This window comes from Agelaius phoeniceus, chromosome 1 (assembly GCF_051311805.1).
Source record: "Agelaius phoeniceus isolate bAgePho1 chromosome 1, bAgePho1.hap1, whole genome shotgun sequence".
In the NCBI taxonomy this organism is placed as follows: domain Eukaryota; kingdom Metazoa; phylum Chordata; class Aves; order Passeriformes; family Icteridae; genus Agelaius; species Agelaius phoeniceus.
In genome coordinates, this window is record NC_135265.1 from 29173116 (window position 1) to 29188580 (window position 15465).

General features: G+C 37.9%; 1 protein-coding gene across 6 annotated transcripts in view; it reads right to left on the reverse strand.

Annotated features, from left to right (window-relative positions):
• ETV1 (ETS variant transcription factor 1) overlaps positions 1-15135 on the reverse strand; it is a 66409-nt gene extending 51274 nt beyond the window's left edge. The window contains exons 1-5 of one of the 6 annotated variants that reach the window (XM_077175498.1): positions 15019-15135; positions 13760-13896; positions 12881-12968; positions 11109-11156; positions 1182-1235 (exon numbers count right to left, since the gene is read on the reverse strand). In XM_077175498.1, coding sequence (XP_077031613.1) covers positions 1182-1235; positions 11109-11156; positions 12881-12968; positions 13760-13804 — 235 coding nt within the window. In that variant the 5' untranslated portion in view covers positions 13805-13896; positions 15019-15135. Of the gene's footprint in view, positions 1-1181; positions 1236-2542; positions 2592-10590; positions 10960-11108; positions 11157-12880; positions 12969-13759; positions 13897-13990; positions 14141-14441; positions 14651-14900; positions 14923-15018 lie in introns of those variants that run through there. The other 5 variants (XM_077175505.1, XM_054632339.2, XM_077175511.1 and 2 more) reach the window with 5 other exon arrangements.
• Positions 15136-15465: the final 330 nt, after the last annotated feature.

The following is a 15465-nucleotide window of genomic DNA, read 5'->3' on the forward strand; positions in this document are numbered from 1 at the left end:
CTGCACAGCAACAATTCCAGGGGATTAAAAAAAAAGTGTGGGGGTTTTTTTGCCTCACAAAATGCTGTTATGAATACTCTCAATGAATTCTTCTTAAAACAGCTACTTAATAACTGGAAAAATAATCTGAAAGATTTATAGGAAAATTCAGTAAGTGTGATTTTTTTTTTTTGGTTTAAAGACAATTTAAATGCAATTCTTCCTAATCTCTCTATATTAATCTTAATATTTCAGTATATGAATGCCGTGTTTAACAGCTATCTGGTTTAGTGAACTGCAGTAATTCACTCCAATAGGATAAACTATTTAACTTATTTAGCAAAATGGAAAAGCTACCATGTGTTTTGCTACAATCAGCAGACACTTTTTAGAACAGATCTCTGATGACGGGGAGAAGCCTTGCCATGAAGAACAGAACTACAAAAAGAAGCTCCAAGAAGACTGTCAGACGTTTCTCATGCTATGCCCTTGCAATCACCCAATACCACAGAACATCAGGTACAGCAAAATGGAGCCAGCATTTAACTGAATAGGAGCATTTTAATACATAAAGGCAAGACTTGAGGAGTACAGGCTGATAAAAATAAGTTTAGACTCTTGTTAAGTAAGTAGAAAACAATGCAAAGCACCCAGCTTAACATAACTCCTGTTTTCACCGATTAACTCAAAGGAAAATATTGTTTGAGCAAGAAAATGCCACATGCTAAGACAAATTTAGAATGCTTCAGCTGTGGCTGTATTTGACTGATTACATGGAGAATTTTATTTATTTGTTCATACACAAAATGTGTCGAGCAGCCTGACTTCTGCTCAGCAGAGAGGCATCCTCCGTCCCACAGTATCTGATCTGTACCAGCTAAAAAGCTCCTCTGCACACTCTACAGACAAAGAAACTCCTTCCACCTCCACAACCTAAGTTTTTCCGTGCTTCCCTGGGGCTGTGGGTGGAAATGACAGGGAAGGGCCCCGTGCTAAAGGTTATACCTTCAGCCCAAAGAAGTTCTTTTGGCTGCACATCAAAATGCCACTTGCTTTATCTACTCATCACACTGATGTCATTGATCAGCAAAAGGAGCTATCACATGACCGCATATGACAAAATAAATAACAAGTATGAAGATGCAGATATAAACATACAAATATGTATATTTCAAGAAAGTGATGATTTGTAGTATACTTACAACTTTCAGCCTGATAGTCTGGCACAAACTGCTCATCATTGTCAGGTACCTGAGCTGAAGAAAGGAAAACAAAAACAAAACAAACAAAAACCAAGAATTAAAATAAGCTATTAAAGCATAAATAAAGACTCTTGTGCTTAATTTAAAGCACAGTCAAATTTAAAATTATGATTTTTTGTTTCTTCATTGTTGGGTATGAAAATCAGGCAAGAGCATCATTTTAATATCAGATAAGCCCTGGGGTGAAGCTGTGTGGTGCAGCGTGAGTCCAGAGAAGTCCTGGCACAGAACAATGTGAATGGGAGGATGTGGGGACTCACTGGCCCTGCCTCACTCCCTGTACCAGGATCTGGACCCACCAAGTCACTGGTAAAACTCATCAGTGCTTATTTTCAAAATATCTGCACATCAAGTCCACATAAAACCAAATCCCACTGATTAACACCAATGCTTCTTTAACCTGAAACTACCACACCTTTGGCTTACTTAAAAGTGATTCCAATTGTTCATGGCAGTCAGCCAACACAGTAGGTATTTTCTGTTATTATTTTAAATATTCAAAAAGAACTATTTTACCAGACCACAGAATTCCTGGTTCAAAGACAACATTTCAGACATCAAAAAAGATTTACTTAAAACAAAAATCACGATTAACATCCATTTGCCTTTTGTAAGATCGTCTTTGCTTTTAGGAAACTGCCATCACAAACCTGAGCTATTAAATACAATCATTTCACGGTCTGCTGATAGATAATTTTGCTCCTCTGGTACCACATTTCCTTTTCGTTGTATATCTAAGACATTATCCATCTCTCAAACTGTGTGGTAAACTCATTTAAACCATTTAAGCTGAAATAGCACTAAACGTTTATTATAGATGAATACATTCAAATAACTGCAGAACATTACACAGAAGCGGCGTCCTCGGAGCATGACTGTTTCTGGTACACCAAGAGAGATCCCGCTTATCTTCTCTTAACTTTGTCATCTTTTCCTCAGCATCCACACTAACTGGAATCACCGCAGCAAAGCTGCGTAAAATTCCTGTTTAAAAATACTTTCCACAGTTCTTGTCCAAACACAAGCAAATAATTCATACAATCTTAATTAAAAGTTAACATCTGCCATGATCTGGTTACCCAATAAGATTGGAAAGGTAAATGCTGCTTATATAATCTTTTATCGAAACTGTGATTATCAAATGTTCTCAAATACATTAATTGATAAAATGTGACTTTCGTGCCCTTCAGAACATTTTCTAGGATAGGAAATGCATATTCCCCATTATATATGTGCAATTTCTACTAGTTTTTATATAATTTGTTTGAATTAAAAATATATATTTAATTAAAATTACTCACAATTATTTTGAATGTGCATTACAGTGCTCTTCATGGACCAGATCTCCACTCCTTTACTCAGGAAATATTTCTAATGACTTAACTGGAAGTTTTTTTCCTGGGTAAAGAGTTCAGAATCAGGCTCATAATACTGAAAAACTATTTGCTCTGGGTTTTAAAACAAAATTAAAATCCTACTGTCTTAATTGCAGCAAATACCCCTTAAAAACAAATGACCTTGGAAATTTGCAAATACAGATTTGAAAAGAAGTGTGAGATAAATACACTAAGTGTAATTAGCCTTACTTTGAAAAAAAAAAGCATGGCTACTGTTGCTTTGTTGTTCAGGTTTCTAATTTAAAAAAAAACTGAACAAAATCAAACCTGACAGTAACTCATCCTTTTATAATAAACCAGTACCTCTGAGGACATATTGGCTCCTCAAAGTTTGAAGTTGTATAAAACACTACCAACCCAAATATACCCAGTATTTTGATGTGTTCAATTTCTCTTTCTTCTAGAGAAACCATGCAAGTTTTACAAAGAAAGAACTCAGGGACAGAATGAGCCCAAATACTCACACTCCACAATTTCTGACATTTCATGCAATTGACTACACGTGAATGTTTGGCATTTTCCTTACAAAAATGCTAACTATTTGATTGTCACAGAAATATCTGATTATGAAATCAAGATCTTCTACTAGAAGTTAGTACCTAAGATTTCTAATAAGTCCACTTGTTTTTGAAGCATCTGTGAGTACATTCAGAGTTAAAGTAATTGAATTAAGTAACTTGTTTACAGAAGACACATCCCACACATTTTTCTTAAGCCACACATCATTTTCAAATGCAGCAGGAAGACTAGCAGAATTAATTTTTTAACATGCACCTGCATTTCATATATACATGTATATGTAGAGAGATATATATATATAAATTTGTGAATCTAGGATATCTTTAAAAGCCTCAAAGAAAACAAAACTGCCTTCTGTTTAAATAAAGAAGCTACATTTAGTGGCTGCAGAACAGGGATAGAAATCTCATATAACTTTCCAGAGAGCGTCCTCTGTGCACTGGACAGCTTCACCAGTGCTTCATTCTGGTTTTATCAGTTTAATTTGACTTAGTCCAGAAAAAAATCTGTTGTAGAGATTTATGTATATATCAGTAAGTAAGGTCCTTTTTTTTCTCAGCCATAGTACTCTACGAAAAAAATAAAATATATCTGGTTGAACTGTCATAGAAACTACTACATTACTGCCATTACCACTGATTTGCTCTTGTTTATGGAGTAAACAAGAATAATGTACTTTTTTCATGGACCCCCAAAATTTATGAAGGCGTATTTAATAGAGATGGAGCACATCATTTTATCGGCACTCTAGAAACAGGTGGAGACTATGCTGTCAAAATTTACTTTAAATGCAATATTAACATAGCCTTAAAAGCCTCTGTAGAGAAAGGAACAATGCAAGTTAAAGAGTATTTAAAACCCTACCAAATATAAACATAACAAATAACAGCAACCAAAACATTCAAACTAGGAACATGCATTTCCAACTGGAATGCAAATTTAGTAGCATCAGTACCTTAGAAATGAACCCATAAGCCTATATGGAGAAATTAAAAGGACCTGCTAACGGGTGGAAATGAGTACTTATTTCTTTCACTTAACCTGATATTATTCCTAAAGAAGCAAAACTGAAATTGCATATGCTCATACTGCTGAAATGCAAGCACTCATCGTCATACAGAGACTCCTTCCACCAGCATCTCGCTGTGAGATGCTGCATCACTGGGATACACCATCCCATCGCTCAGGCAGAGGAGGGCTTTTGTACCTGGATTTTGGATAATCACAGGTAGATCTTGCAGCAAATTAAATAGGCAGGTAAAGACACCTCAACATGAATGTCTGAGAGGAAAATGTAACTTGCAGCGTCACAACTGTCTACACATTTATATACATGGCCATTCATTTCCTCTTTTATTCATAAATACTGCAACTTAGCAAGGCCACCATAAAAGCTTCTGTTAACATACACAAGTCACAATGCAGAAATCAGCACAACTTTTTTTTTTACTTTGCCATTCAGAGGGAAATTGAAAAAAGATATCTGAAATGATCACCCATCTGAATGAGAACATTTCCTTGAGCTACTTAATTATGGGGGTCTGAGAAGGCAAGTATATTCCAAAAGACTGATAAAAGGTTTTGAAGGATATTAAGCACGTGGCTTTTACTGCTTATAGCAGAAGCAGCTACATGAGTTCATTCCACATTCAGAGCCATCAAGCCTCAGACTCCTGAAGCAGACAACATCTGCAGCATAAGCTATCCAACTCAGCCTAGAATATTACCAAAAGTTTTTTTTTCCTTCTGACTATAGCTATAATGTCTCAAGAGGATTTGAAAAGCATGCAGAAATTTAAATGACGATCTTGAAGATGTTATCAGTTTAGGTTTTACAGTTTCACTACCTACTGAGATATGCAAACATTCACAGCACAAAAATACTTAATGCTTGTTTGTAGTTTTTAAAGCTTTAAACACTCTTTGAAAGGCTGAACTGATGGTTCATTTTGCAAAGGGAAAGCAATTTGGAGGGAAAAAAAAGTTTAGAACTTGGGCCTGTTAGCTTGCTTTCATCACAAGTAAACAAAAAGTTCCCATTAACAAGCATCCAGGACAAAAGGAGTTAATATTTAATTAAAACCAGCTCTATCCACTGTAACAATGACCTGGAGCCAAACAAGGCAGAAGATGTATGAGTCATTCTTTCTGCCAGTGAATGAGACAGCTGATCTCCGAAGCAATTCCTCAAGACAAGCAGTCAGAACTGGAGTTCTGCCTCCATTCACAAAAACACAGTCCAGCATGAACCATGTGGCCCCAACCACAAGCTTTTCATGTCACACCCTTCCAGAAAGCTACAGCAAAGTAAACTTGAACTTTAGGCATAAACACAGTGATTTCACTGCTTTGTCTCAAGATGCAGCACAGACCTGCTGAGGAACGTTATTTAATAAATGAAAAGTTAAGCAAACTATAAAGGGTTTAAACTTAACTCTTCCTTCTCCCACTCAAAAACTGCTTCCAAAAGCTCAGCTGCACTCCAGAGAAAGGTGTTCTTGTTTAAAAAAAAAAAAAAAAAAAACAAACTGGAAACCGTCCAGAAAAACAAGAAGCTGAAAATGCTTCACTTAAAACTTTATTTTGGGTAGCAGAACACTTCCTGCGGTACTGTGTGCTCTGACCTCATGCTTCACTTTTAGAGCTAAGCGCAATTAGTTTTAAAATATCCATCATTTATTCAAAGTGGCAAAAGAAATTGAAATTGACAGGAAATTCTATATGAGCAGTAGCATTTTGGCCTTAGCTAAAATAAGACTTTGGGCCTCAACAGTAATGGATCTATTGAGTTTTCTTTGATTCATTGTCACTTCTGAATATCTGAAAGATTGGCTAAATTGTAAGTATTCCTGCAAGAGCTGGGGTGGGGGGGGGGTGTTGGTTGGTGGCTGTACTTTTTCCACGGGAACAACTGTTTCTAACAAAGAAGCATCGGGAAGGTAAAACAGTGATAAATTTCAAGATGGCAAAAAAAAATTATTACCCATAAGCACTGGATTTGCTGTCAAAACAACCCCAAACCCTTTTTACATAACGTGAGATGCTCACACTAATAAACTTAAATGCACTTCAAAACTAGTTCCAGATCTCAAAATTCTTCCTTATGTGAATAATCCCTAGGAATATGAGGATGGGTTTGCAGAATCTGCTCTTCATTTGCTGCTATACTAAAAATGAGAAAAAAAGTTAGTTTTAAAAGGAGTTCTCACATTTAGTATTTTGCTACATGCCTCATGGTTAGCAAAACCCTGTCCGCATTTAAAAATTATGATTTTGAGTAAAATTATTTACTTTACTAGCAAACAAGAAAAACATGAAAAAGTTTATTACTACGCAGACTTTCAGACTTGTAGATTTTTGGTGGGTTTATTTCTTTTGGATTTTTATTTTAGTAACATGCCTTGACTTCCTTTTTTACCTAATCTAACTGTTCTTTTTTTGTGCAGATATTTATGATCACGAGCTGAATTAGAAAATCAAATTTATCAGATCACTAGACTCCACAAAAAAAAAAGAGAATAAGATATTCTCTGTATTACAAACTGAAAGTGTTTTCACTTCTTTTAAGAGTGTTTGTTCCTGTCAGGCAGATTTCAGTCATGGAGGTACTAAATTATAATTTCTTGACTCTTATTGCTCCTATAAAAATGTGGACAGGTCTTGAATGTGGCTACATACCATCTGCCTTACACTGGCTAAATTTTACAACTTTTTGGCAGAAAAAAGCTAGTTAGCCAGATTAAACAAAGCCACTCTAACTAGACTAATATTTGAAGATCCAGTACTCTCTTTTAATAAAAGCAGTCCTTCAAGACCTAGAAACTATTTCCTTTCACACCTCCTCATTCAAGAAACAAACTACAAGTCAACACTTGCTTAGACATCACTGCAACACTGGTGGGACCTTCACATTAGGAGAACAGAGGGAAGAAACTTATTTCCTCAAGTTCATTCCAAAGTTGGCCAATAATTATTTGAGAGAAATTACTTACTTTCAGATACTAAGAAGGGGCTTCTGAATACCACTAGCTGAAGAAGCCATCCCCTCAATTTAGCAGAGTTGCGGTAGAGGCACGAACCCGTTACCTGTAGCAGTTATTTCAGACCCCTTTCTGTTTATTTAATCTTTTTGTATGTTTTTCAAATCACACAAAAAATGTTATATTTTAGTTTTTAGTATATTGCCATCTGAGAAGCTTATTAGCTTGCTCCAAGAAGCAGATCTGGTACATAAATTTATTATTTGTCTTCACTTGGGATGCATTTTATGTATCTTAAACAAGCTGTAGGAGAAATTAGTGTCTAAATAATATTTCAAAAAAATTGGAGTTCTTTGTTAATCTAGTATTCCCCAAAACCAAATGCTTTCAGCATAGAAAGGAGACACTCACTCACTCACTAACAATTTGTTCTCTCTACATTTTGTTCCACAAGTAGGTAGAGCTGCCATGACAAGATAACATTAGATTAATATTTTAACCACTTTTTTTCAAGTCACTGAACAATTGCTACCTGACAGAACCAATCTGATTCCAAACACATGGAATCAATAAAGTCATTTTATAGTATTATCATGTCAAAATGTTGCCATTGAGTTATTTAAATAGACAAGATAAAACCCAAATAATATTTGTCTTGGTTAGCAATAGGCAAGTTTAACTATTTCAAGGTTGAACATTGAAAAAATTATTAAAGGCTTCCCATTTTCAATTTCTAGCATGAGAAAACTTATACTCTATCTTCTGTCTTGCATAACAATTGACACAGGGCAATCTTAGAGTTGTTTTACATCAAAATAATTTAGATTCTTTCTTACATATATAATACAACACAGAATAAGAAGTAAAACTCATTTCCATAAAAATCTACTATGCAGCTAGTGGAATACATTTGTGAGCTCTCTGTAAGTAGTATTCAGCTTGTTAATTATGTAGTAATAAAATATTAAACAGGTTACACAAATTGTTTACATTTGGATTAATTCTTTAATACAAGTGAACCTCCCACCATTTTCAAGAGGAAAAGAATACATATCTTTTCTGTTTACTTGTTTACCACCAACTTGTCACAGGTGATACTAACTGTAAAAGTCTTCAGGCTAAAATATGTGATGCAGTAAGGACAGCTTCAAGAAAAGCAAAACAAAGAAAAATCCACAAGCATTATTTTTGTGTGTCATAAAATGCAACTCACTTTCTTCTCCTAACAAATAAGTAGATTTTTGACCTGGTTACACCCCAGTGGGGATCTGAACTTGTGGGAGAAACCTGGTCAGCTGCCACTGCTTTTCTTAAAAAGGGTCAAGATGTTTTAAAATTTCATGGTCATTTCCCTGGCTCCAGAGCATTATGAAAAGAAATATGTAAACAGTACTGATGCTGCCAAATTGGCAGACTTCTAGCCTAGGAAGGTCCAGAAGAACATAAATGGACACATCTAGCAATGGGTAAACAAGTCTGATTTCAAAATCTGTTTCCTGGCTAAGCTCATCCATATAGACATTTGAGCAGAGCTACAATGTCCTCAAACACTACCATATTATAAAGACTAACAGAAGTTGTTAAGGGTGTTTTTTTAATTTTTTTCCATAAAACTTTGGGATGAAGCTAACAGTTCAATATTTGATGTTGCCATCTTAACTTTTTATTTCAGTTTTAGTTTAGCCTTATGAAAAGCTGTGCAAAGTTTGTTCCATGAAACAGCTCAAACCACGGCATGGCCCGAAACAGAGATTTCTTAAAGTATTTCTAGAACACTGCAAAACCTGTAATATTTAGTTGAAATATAGCATGGACAAATAGTGTTAGTTAGGTTTATTTCTTTCTGCTATGTAAAAAAAAAAGAACTTTTTTTTCATTTTTAACTATTTCCCAGATTATTTTATCTGCCTTTATAAAGGTTATTCAACCTAGCTGACATGGGACTAGACATCTTCTCTCTCAAAACCTATCTAAAGTTATTCAGTGAAATACTCTCTAATAAAGAGGTTAAAAGGCTCTCAAACAAATGATTCTAGTCTAAAATAAGCAGTGCCTTCAGAAAAAAAAAATTGCCATAACATTAATTTATGTATCTATGGAAATGATCAAATTTCAGTTTTAAATTCTGCATTATTTTTCCAACTTCCATTATTATCTGCACATGCATTATGAATCTGCCTGCATTGTTTCTGACTTAAGATCAAAGAAATTTAATCATTTTTCAGAAACAAAAACATCCATGCCAGTGAAACAATCAAACTGAAAGTTAACCTCTAAATTAAAATATAGTATCTTTTGAGTAGCATTTTAACATGTTTCTGATTGCTGACATGAATGAGATGATACAATGTAAAGAGCTCCTTAGGAAAATCACCACAGGGAGACAGCTACAGCTGACCATTATACTACAAAAATGATCTTAGTTCAGGACAGCCTGTTTTCAATTATTAGGGAAGAATTTTATTAGTTCATAAAAATATATCCTCTGTTCCATTAATTTCAGGAGGGGTTTTTGATTATACACAGAATAACCCCATACTAAAACTAATACTAGCAGAATAAAAATGTCATCAAAATAAACAATACCCCACAACTTACTAATAGGTAAAAGAAACCACACAAAAAGCTGTTAAAACAGAATCAGGGTATAAACAAGTAGTCAGCAATATTTCCCTTTTTATGAACACAAGCAGTAAGCATTTCACCCCAACATCCCTCCTTTAAAATAAATACAAAACAAAACAAAAAAAATCAAAACCCCAAAAAACCCCAACAACAACAACAAAAAAAACCAAACAAAAAAAAAAAAATCAAAAAAAACTAAACACAGACCATCTCTTCTATAAACAGCTGCACAGATAGAGTATAAGTCCTGTACAGGAAAAAACTTAAACATTTGTGAATACTCACATTCATTTAAATCAGGATGAATCTGGAGAGATTATTTTAACTTGCATCAAATTTATGTCTATTTCAGATACAGAAGTTTACATAAAAAAATTGACCAGAAATATTGAGAAGAGATAATGCACAAAAATCTTTATGCTTCAAATAAACAGTACTGCAAATATCAAAGAAAAAAAAATCGGAAAATGTTGCTGAAAACAAATAGACTTGAACAAGCAAAAAGGTACCTTGCAACTTGTTAAAGTTCTAATGCAGCAGCTCATTTTTGTTACTGTTAAATGAATATCTCAACAACTACTCGAAATTCAGATTTGTACATTATTGTTCTTAAATCTTGTCTCTTCACTAGAATGTGCTCTGCAAGATTATTTGAAATACTTAAAAGAGCATGCATGTGTAAAACAGACCGATGTTAGTTTTCTAATCACCCGGTACAGAATCTCACAACTACAAATACAAAGACAAAAATAACATGCAAAATATTTAAAGGTTTCTGAAAAAAAAAAAAAAGAAAGAAAAAGTACTGGTTAAGCATTTCATACACACCTAATGTTCTGTGTTGTGAACAAGGTGGAAAGAAGACACTTGCACTTAAATCTTGAAGCATCCCGTCCCGATGAACCCAGAGAAACTAATTTCTGCCATCAGAAAAGTACTCCACCAGAACACCAAATAATTATATGTGCTGCTGAAAAGGAAACAGCAAGCCCAGTTCTGGCTGTATGTAGTCTCTCGAGGTACAATAATATAAACCTGATCAATTGCAATTAAAATCTGAACAGAGGCTTAGAACTTGAAGTCTTGGTGCATTAGTTCTTGCCAAAAGCAGATGTGATTGTGAGCTGGAAGCAATTTCTCCTGGTAATTTGTGATGACACTGGGTAGAGCAGCCCCAGAGTCCCCAAAGACAAACTCATCAGAGGCTCTAATGTATGCATGACACATGAGGTGGCTCTTTTAGAGCTCAATTAATTGGGCTGAACATTAAGACAGCAAGTTCAGGACTTTTTTTTTCCCCTCCAGAGTTGTTTTTCCTCTTTTTACAAGCAGTTTTTTTCCCTTACCTTCTGCAAGCCATGTCTCCTGTAATTGGCTCAGATCTTGAAAGAGTTCTGCAAAAAGATAAAGACATGGATAAAATTTTATCTCTTCAAAAGATTAAAATAGGTTCAAAAATATATTTTTCCTTAAGAGCAATATACATTAATTCTGGTTTGGCAGTCAAGTGCACAGAAAAAGCAGGCATTCTGAGGCATCAGTTACTGATTTTTCTACACCTATTAATAAAAACCCAAGCACTTACTGTATTTTCAGCTCCTGAAATAATAACCAGAATCTTAACAGAGCTCTCTAGTATAAAAGGCTCATTCAGCAACACATAGAAAAGTTAAAAATCGTAATATTTCTTACAGGTGAACAATTTCTTCTTATACAATTCAGGCCTCCTCCTGTAATATCTGCCCCAGATAAAGCTTGCTTGGACTTCCACAGTTCTGCCTGAGCAACAACTGAGAATTTTTAATAGTAGGGTCATAACTATCATATAAAAATTCTGAAGCCGTGACCTGAGATGCTGCAATAGCAAAGAGAAATGGGAAATCTTTTGTACTTCCCCTAATGTTTTACTTCATATGACATGAGAACCACCACTATTTCCTCTATGCTGTACTCACTGTACTTCTTTAAAACTAAAACCACCTTCTTCATGGACTGAATTTTGCAGCAGCTTATCTTTTGCAATGCACTGAAATCAGTTACTTATAATGGGTGTAAAGCAGAGCAGCATTCAGCTTACTTGCAAGCCTCAGAAACTCAGTTACGAAAATTCTGTTTGCTAAGACTAAGTAGGATATTTGAACTAACAAATGGTTTATTTTTAATTTACTGTATTTTGAGAGAGACTTTCTTTTTTATGAATGCTGACAGATAACTATTTACATATACTTAAATGACAGAGGCTATTCATTTATCCTGTGGACTGATACCCCACATGCACACTGGGAAATGATTTAACTGAAAATCAGAAAGTTGCTTTTTTTTGAATCTACTTTTCCAGGCAAGTATGGACTTTGAAAAGTGTGTCAGTGTGTTCTTACCCTGATAAGATTTACATAGGGGTAAGTTATAGGCCTCTACATATCTTCCTGTAGGTCTCATGTACTTTCAGGGCTGCAGGCGTAGCATAATACAGACCTTGTAACCTAAAGAAGTGTTAACAGCTACAGTTCTCAACCTACAGTCCTGGGTGGCTACTGATGGGACTAAGTTACAAACCTCTGGGCCTCCAAAACTCTCTCCACTGTAGGTTCTCTTAATCGAAATTCCCTGGATTTTTAACCCTGTTAGTGTTATACAACAAGAGAAACCGGCCAGCAGGCACCAGAACCCTGACTATACAGTAAAGCTGGTGAAAATCAAATCTCCACACCCACATTCTCTCACTCCTGCTACCACTAGTGAAGACATACCAGGGAAAAGGACGTTAAAAGATGGGAGGGATGAAGAATGCCCTAAATATGAAGAGGCTTGATGGTGAAAACCCAGGTGCCATGACTTGTGTCAGATGCCGCAAAGGCTTGTCCTCAGTGCATGACATTCGTGTGCCACATGTGCACAAAATGCAACAGGGTAAGTCAAGGAAAGACTTTCAACTTTATAAATTTATTGCCTTTGCCAGTTTGTTTTGCATTAGTAAATGTAGTTTTCTTGTCTTGTTTATTCAGATTGATCTAGATATATTTATCTCCAAAATAAATAAATAAAGAGCTCTCAAAAAGCTTCTCTGCATTAGTAAGAAAAGGGGGGGGGGGGTGGGGGGGAAACAACAAGCCCTCACCTTCTGAATCATGAGCCAGGTCTCTGTTAATGAATTTTCTTTTCCTGACATTTGTCGGTCTCTCATTACAGTTTCTCCCACGCGGATTCTATAAACAGGAAAGATCAGTTACTTTAGAAATCTGAGGTTTGAGATTTGGTTGGGTTTGTTTTGGGCTTTTTGTAATTAATCAGGAATATGCAAACTTGGCATAAATTCTTTATATTTTCAAACAGGGACTTCTTGCCAGCCTTCAATTTCAAACAAAAGATATTGCTGAGCACCTAATATCCTCCCAAAGAGTCCTATATCTAAATGCAACACATTTCTATCTATCTATGTAGACATCTATTTGTACAATACATATATAATGTGCTCAAGCAGCAACACAATGCCAATCGTATTTTTAGCATCTAAAGTATACAAACCTACACAATAGCCCATAAATCCCCATAGCATAAGCTATGCAGGAGAACCCAGACATGAAATTATAATAGACTGCTTTGTTTCCCTGCGTTACTTATAAAATTGTTTGCAAAGTCCTGAAAGAAAAAAAAAAAAACAGAGAGGGGAAAAAAAAGGTTAATGTTTGCCTCAACTTCATTCTTTTGAACGTTGCAGGCAAACGCAGCCAGAAACTTTGAATGCAGCTGCTGCTGCTCTCGCCTCCCTCATCCGCTAATCATGTGCATGATTTTTTAATCATCCCAAAACTGTCTTTAAAAGAACACGATGCTTTATTGCAATAACTAAGAAGATAGGCTCATCTTGCAAGCAAAGCTCCCAGATGAAGAGTCGCCCCTACAGCCGTAACAAAGCAGAGACTGTGTCTGTAAAACTCCCCCACAGAAATAAGTCGGAGTCAAGTTTATAAACACCAACTTTGAACTGATCACTCACATTGGTGACCATGTAAGGCACTTGCTGGTCATAAAATCCATCCATTCTGCAGCTCTTCCACGAGTCTTAGCTCAGTGTTTTTTTATTTACTGGGCATTTGATCTGGAGATTTCCTCGGGATCTGGACTCCAATCAGCCTAGAGGGGAATACAAGATGGCTTTTAGATTTAAAAAAAAAAAAAAAAAAAAAAAAAAAGAGGCAGCATGAATGAACTGCTTGCATTTGCATACCTAATTAACCTCAAAGAGTCCCATTCATAAAAACAACCCTCCCTTCTCTGCCTTCACCTGGGTTACACGCTCCTGCCAGCAAAACGCGGAGGAGCAAAAGCACTCGGCGGCGGCCGGCGGAGCGAGAGGCAGGGCTTTATTTACACTGCGCGCCGCGCCCGCGGGCGATCCGCGCCGGCGGCAGCCCCGGCTCTCGCAAGCGTGTGCTCAACTCGTAATGGCGAACGCGGGGCTCGCCGCGCACCTCGCGGCGGCGGCGGCGCCCGGCGGCCACGCACTCACCGCCCTCACACACACACACACAGACGGACACACAGACACACACACACACACAGACACGGCCCCCCCGCCCCGCGCACCAGCCACCTTCTCCCACAGGATCGCTCCCGCAGCCCCACCGCCGCCGCGCAATCCTGCGGGGCGGCGGGCAAAGTTGCGGGGGAAGACCCACCTGAAGGCCACGCGCGGCGATCGGCTGCAAAAAAATTCCCTCCAAATTTAATAAAAACATTAATTATTCCCCGGCACTTCCCCCTTGGAAGCCGCGAGCGCCACTGACAGAGCTCAATCCCGTGGTTTTTCCTCTCCTCCTCCTCCAGGGGCCCCCGAGCCGCGCCGGCGGATCCCCGCCGCCCATTGGCTCCCCGCGCCCCCCGCCGGATCGCCGATCGCCGCGGCCCGCCCGCCCCGGCCCCGGCCCCGGCCCCGCCGCCCCGCCCGGCCCCGCGGGGGGCGACTCCCGCCGCGGCCCCGGCCCGCGGGGCAGCGCCTCGGAAGTGGCGCTCGGGGGCCCGCCGGTAGCCCGGGATCCTGCCGCGGGCACGCCGTGTCCCCTACGCCTCCCCGGGGTGGCAGGGCAACCCCTTCCATTCACAAAATTTAAATTATTTAAAGAAAAAGTTTCGCCTGCCTGACTCCGTAAAGCGAAACGCACCCCCCACGCACACGCGCGCCCTTTCTGGCGGCGCAGCTGCCCCGCAAAGCGCCGCGGGCGCCCGGAGGTGAGCGCGGCCAGAGACACTTGGTACCGTTTTGTCCGGAGCTGGTGGCATCCCGGGGCTCATGGCTGCTCTCGGTTTGGCTTTTTTTGTCGGGCGTTTTTGGTTGGCGGGTTTGGGGTGGGTTTTTTTTTGGTTCTTCCTTTTTTTTTTTTTTTTTTTTTTTTAATTGAATCATAGAAAGCAATTTTTATTTCTACGAGGATGACATAATTTCTAGGTTTTGTGGACAGAATTTGGCAGCACCCATACACCGGATCTATCTAGGGGAATTTTTTGGTGTAGTGGTGCCAGGACCTACCAAGGTCAGGACTTCTGAGAACTTCTCTAAGAAAGCAAGCTTTCTGTTCTTTGGACAGAGTGGCTGTTGGAAGGCTGTGTCCAAAAACTCTTGCCTTTCTCAACAGCCAAGATGCACCAAAGCAGATTTGTGTGGTTTTGTAACAGCTATATTTGTCCTCCCTTTGAGCAGTAAAT